Source organism: Bubalus kerabau, chromosome 17, assembly GCF_029407905.1.
Source record: "Bubalus kerabau isolate K-KA32 ecotype Philippines breed swamp buffalo chromosome 17, PCC_UOA_SB_1v2, whole genome shotgun sequence".
In the NCBI taxonomy this organism is placed as follows: Eukaryota; Metazoa; Chordata; class Mammalia; order Artiodactyla; family Bovidae; genus Bubalus; species Bubalus kerabau.
The window spans coordinates 52,418,837-52,424,254 of record NC_073640.1 but is presented as its reverse complement, the minus strand read 5'-3'; the positions used below and the strand labels follow the sequence as shown (position 1 = coordinate 52,424,254).

General features: G+C 43.2%; 1 protein-coding gene across 1 annotated transcript; it reads left to right on the top strand.

Moving 5' to 3' along the window:
• Positions 1–1,141: 1,141 nt before the first annotated feature.
• Positions 1,142–2,501, top strand: LOC129631215 (EP300-interacting inhibitor of differentiation 2). The gene has a single exon (XM_055552067.1). It carries the CDS (start codon positions 1,290–1,292, stop codon positions 1,947–1,949), a length of 660 nt encoding a protein of 219 aa, XP_055408042.1. The 5' UTR covers positions 1,142–1,289; the 3' UTR covers positions 1,950–2,501.
• Positions 2,502–5,418: the final 2,917 nt, after the last annotated feature.

The window sequence follows — 5,418 nt, the reverse complement described above, 5'->3', positions numbered from 1 at the left end:
GTGTTTGAAGCAACACAGGCTGGATGTTGTGTTTTATCAAAGTAGGGCTTAGGAAAATAAAATTCAACTTTATGATATGCAGATGAGACCTAATGCCTCAAAATAACTACTCCTGACAGGGCAGAAAACAGTGAGTCACAATATTTGCTGATGTCCCTAAATCACGACGGAGGCCATCGTGAGCAACATTAAAGGGGGAATTTCTTTATATTTCTCATGTTATTTAGAATAAAGAAAAATAATTGGTGAGTCAGTACTTAAGATGCATGTTGCAATATTATGAGACATAAAAATAATGGTAATGAACGTGTAACTATGGAGAAAATGATCTATTTATAATTACAATGAAAAACATAGGTGAATCATAAAAATAATGTGTGAAAGAAACCAGACACGAGAGTATATAAACTTCAAAAAAAAAAAAAAAAGCAAAATTAAGGAATGCACCCCCAGGTAGTAAACCAAAAAGAAAAGCAAGAAAATGATTACCATTACCACTACCATACCATCCGTATAGTAGCTACCCCCGGGTAGAAAGTGATAAGAAGGGAGGAAGGATTCTGGGATACTAGAAATAATTCCTTGACCCGAGTGGTGGTCATACGGACTTTCACTTTGCGATAAGTCATTCGGTATATTTTGTATATTTATATTATTTTGGATATTTTGTATATTTTGTATATTTATATTTTGTATATTTTTTTCTGCACGGTATGTTGTACAAAAAGAAGGTTTAGAGGACTTTCCTGGCGGCGCACACCTTCATGGATCACAGTCTTGTCGTGGTGAAAATACTTGCCGAACTCAATGAAGCTATGAGCCATGCCGTGCAGGGCCACCCAAGACAGGTCATAGTGAAGAGTTCTGACAAAAGGCGGTCCGCTGGAGGAGGGAATGGCAAACCCCTTGAGTATTCTTGCCTGGAGAATCCCATGGACAGAGGAGCCTGGCGGGCTACAGTCCATAGGGTCGCAAAGAGTGGGACACACGACTGAAGCGACTTAACACACCGCCCTCAGACGTTCTGGGTAAGATTTCAGGCGTGTTGGCTTTTCCAGCCGCTAGGTGGCACCTGGCAGGTTGCAGTCGCGCGGGCATGACGCATGCGCAGTGCTCAATTTCAGCAGCACACCCTACTCTCGTGCACCTGGGTTTGCACACACAGCGTGGACCAGTGTGCACAGCGCTCACGCAAGCGCAGTTACGTGCACTTACGTGCACATCGCTAACCGCGTTGTGCCGTTATCCCAGTATTTGTGGGAGCGGCCGAGCTGACCCCGCGATCCGGGATGTCCGAGCTGCCCGCGGGCCAAGGTGTCCCACGGGCGGGCGCAGCAAATGACAACGGCTACGTCCGGCAGGCGGAGGTAGGCGGCAGGAGGCGGGAGCCGGCCCCCGCGCAGCCTGTAGAGGCCAGGGACCGTCCGATGGCGGCGGCCGGAGAAGGTCCGATGGCTTCACCCGAGGAAGGTCCAGTGCCGGAGGCCAGGGAAGGTCCGATGGCGGTGTCCAGAGAAGGCCTGGGGGCAGCGGCCAGGGAAGCCCGGATGGCAGAGGTCGCCCGATTGTTGGCGGAGCCAGCGGAGGAAGAGGGTCCCGAAGGCAGACTCCGGTCCAGGCCCGGGAACGGCCCAGGCCTGGCTGCGTTGCCATATCTCCGCCTCCGTCACCCACTTGGCGTTTTAGGAATTAATTACCAGCAGTTCCTCCGCCACTATCTGGAACACTACCCGATTGCTCCCGGCCGAATTCAGGAGCTTGAAGGACGCCGCAGGAGATTTGTGGAAGCCTGCAGAGCCAGGGAAGCGGCGTTTGACGCCGAATATCAGCGGAATCCACAGAGGATGGATTTTGATATTTTAACATTTAGTATAACTCTGACTGCATCTGAAATTATCAATCCTCTGATAGAAGAACTTGGTTGTGATAAATTTATCAGTAGAGAATAGTTTAATGATGCAACTACTTTCAGAAGAACCTCTGCCTTCAAGACAATGTTATATACCACTCCTGTAACTTGATTTTGCAAGGTACGTGAGAATAAGGCAAAGCACAGCTGGGGGGGAAAAGGAAGCTTATCAAGAAAAACTCAGAAGAAATGGAAAAAGGGTCAAAACCTTATGACTCTTCTAACTTCCTTTGAGTTTGTGGTTAATCCAGATTCTTTTCCCTGCCTTGTGGAAATGTCTTTTTTCAAATTGCTTCACTGAAGTGAAGAATGGTTTTCTAAAATTGAGACCTGCTGAAGAAAAACTGCCAATAGAACCCATGGTGATGAAAGAAATCATCAAATAGCAGTGATAGGAATAGGAATTCCTGTAAGACTGGAAGGCCGTGGAGAGAACTGGAAATTTGTCAGTTCTGATAATTCCTCTTGAGTTTTCTTCATGTCAGTTTCAATAGAAGTTTTTAGTGTAAGATTGGTTTTGTGTTTTATGAGGCATTTCAAAGGACAAGCAAAGTCAATGCTGCATATATTAGATAAACTGTGTATTCAAGAATACCTGAAATTTCTGGATTTTTTTTCTTTTTTAGTACCTATTTGGTAAATATTTATAAGCCCCCCAGATATAAAATGCACAATGAAAAGTCTTCTATCTCTGTTCCCCCCTCCACCCAGTGCTTAGTACAATTCCCATCTGTAGCCACACTACTTCCGTCTTTCCAGTTTCCCTATATATACACAAGTAAATGCAAAGCTGGGTGGTTTTTTGGTTTTGCTTTCTTCATTACGGAAGTTGGCAAATTATATTTATTGATTTATGCATTGCATTTTCAGTAAGAACTTAAGGATCATTCCAAACCACTGTATTTCCTCATTCTTTTTTAGAGGTGTATTTCATTCCATTCTGTGGTTATGTTGTAATTTACATAACCAGGAACATACTGATGGGCATTTAGATTTTTTCCCATCATTTTCTATTGGCCAAAAAAATAAAAAGCTGTAATAGTTAATCTTGTCTGCATATCTCATAGCATGGGCACAAATACAGTATTACTCTGATTCTAAATGCAGTTTTCATATATTGACATCTCTGAAATTGAGGTCTATCTTACATTTGATGGTGAATACAGCATTTTCATAAAAATAATGGCACATCTTAGATTCTTTATTAAATAGAATATCTGTAGTACGTGCGTGCATGCTAAGTCGCTTCAATCATGTCCAACTCTGTGCAACCCTATGGACTGTAGCCTGCTGGGCTCCTCTGTCCATGGGATTCTCCAGGCAAGAATACTGGAGTGGCTTGCCATGCCCTCCTCCAGAAGATCTTCCCAACCCAGGGATTGAACCTGCGTCAAACCTGTGTCTCTTACATCTCCTGCATTGGCAGGTGGGTTCTTTACCACTAGCACCACCTGGGAAACTCTCTGTAGTAAGTTCGTAGGATTTCCAGAAGTGAGAATTCTGAGCTGAATGCACACATTTGAAAGTTTACAGATATTGCGGTGTTGCCTTCCATCCTTGTTGTACCACTTTGCGCTCCCACCAGCAATTGCTGGTGCTCGGTATTCTCCCTATAGCCTCACCAACAGTGTTATCAAATGTCTGAATTTTGCCAATCTAGAAAGTTGAAAAATGGCATGAGTTTTAATTTGCTTTTCTCTCATTTGACTCGCATGTATTCCCTTTTCTGTGAACTATCTGTTCATATCTTGTATGTATGTAATTTTATTTATTAATTTATTTTTGGCTGTGCTGGGCCTTCACTTGCTGTGTGGGCTTTCTCTGGTTGCAGACAGCAGGAGCTACTCTGCGGTTGCAGTGCCTGGTCTTCTTATTGTGGTGGCTTCTCTTGTTGAGGTGCTTGGGCTCTCAGGCTTGCGGGCTTCAGTAGATGTGGTGTGTGGGCTCAGGGGTTGCAGATCCCAGGCTCTAGAGCACAGGCTGAATAGTTGAGGCGCACAGGCTTAGTTGCTCCAAGACCTTTGGAATCTTCCCAGATCAGGGATTGAGCCTGTGTTTCCTGTATTGGCAGGCAGATTCTTTACCACTGAGCCACCAGGGAAGCCCCTGTTCATATCTTTTCTCTGTTTCTCTCCTGAATCATTTTGTCCTTTCTTTATCGATTGTGCTAACTACTAATGACATAGTGAGATGAGATATGATAATAGATTATAATGAGTTATGGATATTTTTTCCTCTTGTCATTTGTCTTACATTTTCCTGAAAGCCTTTTGGCATGGAGATTTTTGCTTTTGTTTCCTCTTTTCTCTTAAACCTGCCAGATTTGGGGAATTCCTTATCAGTCCAGTGCCGGGGTATGGGTTTGATCCCTAGTGGGGAAACAAAGATTCTGCAAGCTTCCAGGCATGGCCATAAAAAAAAAAGAGAAAAACCTGCAAGATTCTGAATCTCAAGGTTTTCTTGGTATGTATGTATGTGTATGGTTTCATTATTCATATTTGAATCTTTGAACTATATGGAATTTATCCTGATGTACATACAGTATGAAGTAACGATCCAATTTTCTTTTTTAGATGGCTACCTGGCTGCCCCAACACCAGTTACTAACTAGCCCAGCTTTTCCCTACTAACTTTGTTTAAAGATGCTTCTTCATCATATACTAAACTGTAGCTTAAATTTTCTGATTCATTTTACATGTAATGGTAATGGTCTTTGTCACTAAGTTCTGTCCCACTCTCTGTGACCCCAGGGATTGTAGCCCACCAGGCTTCTCTGTCCATGAAGTTTCCCAGGCAAGAATACTGGAGTGGGTTGCCATTTCCTTCTTCAGGGGATCTTCCCAATCCAAGGATCAAACCCACATCTCCTGCACTGACAGGTGGATACTTGCTGCTGAACCACCAGGGAAACCCATCTCATTATCCTCCATTTTCAGAGTGTTCTGGTTATTTTTGTTTATGTTTATTACTATATCAACCTCAAAGTCAGCTTACCTTATTTCAAACAAAGTTCTTTATTAGAATCACATTACATTTAATAGATCTGGAATAACTGCTATTTCTAACATATCCAAATGATTCGTTTTTCCATTTTTTAAAAATTGAACTTTATTTACTTCTTTATTTTTGGCTGCACTGGGTCTTCGTGGCTTTGTGCAGGCTTTTCTCTAGTTACAGCGAGCAGGGGTCACTCCTCTTCGGTGGGGTGCACAGGCTTCTCAGTGCGGTGGCTTCTCTTGTTGTGGAGCACAGGCTCTGGGCTCACAAGCTCAGTAGTTGTGGCTCATGGGCTTAGTTGCTCTGCTACATGTGGAATTCGCCCCATCGTGTCTCTTGCATTGGCAGGCAGATTTTTATCCACAGCGCCACCCGGAAGTTAGTCCTGTTTTTCCATTTGTTAAAAACTTTCTTTGTATCCTCCAGAAGAGTATTAATGTTTGTCCTTAAACGAAAGTTCCTAAAGTAGGTCTTTCATTGGATCTAATCATTTATTTGTCGGTATTTTATCT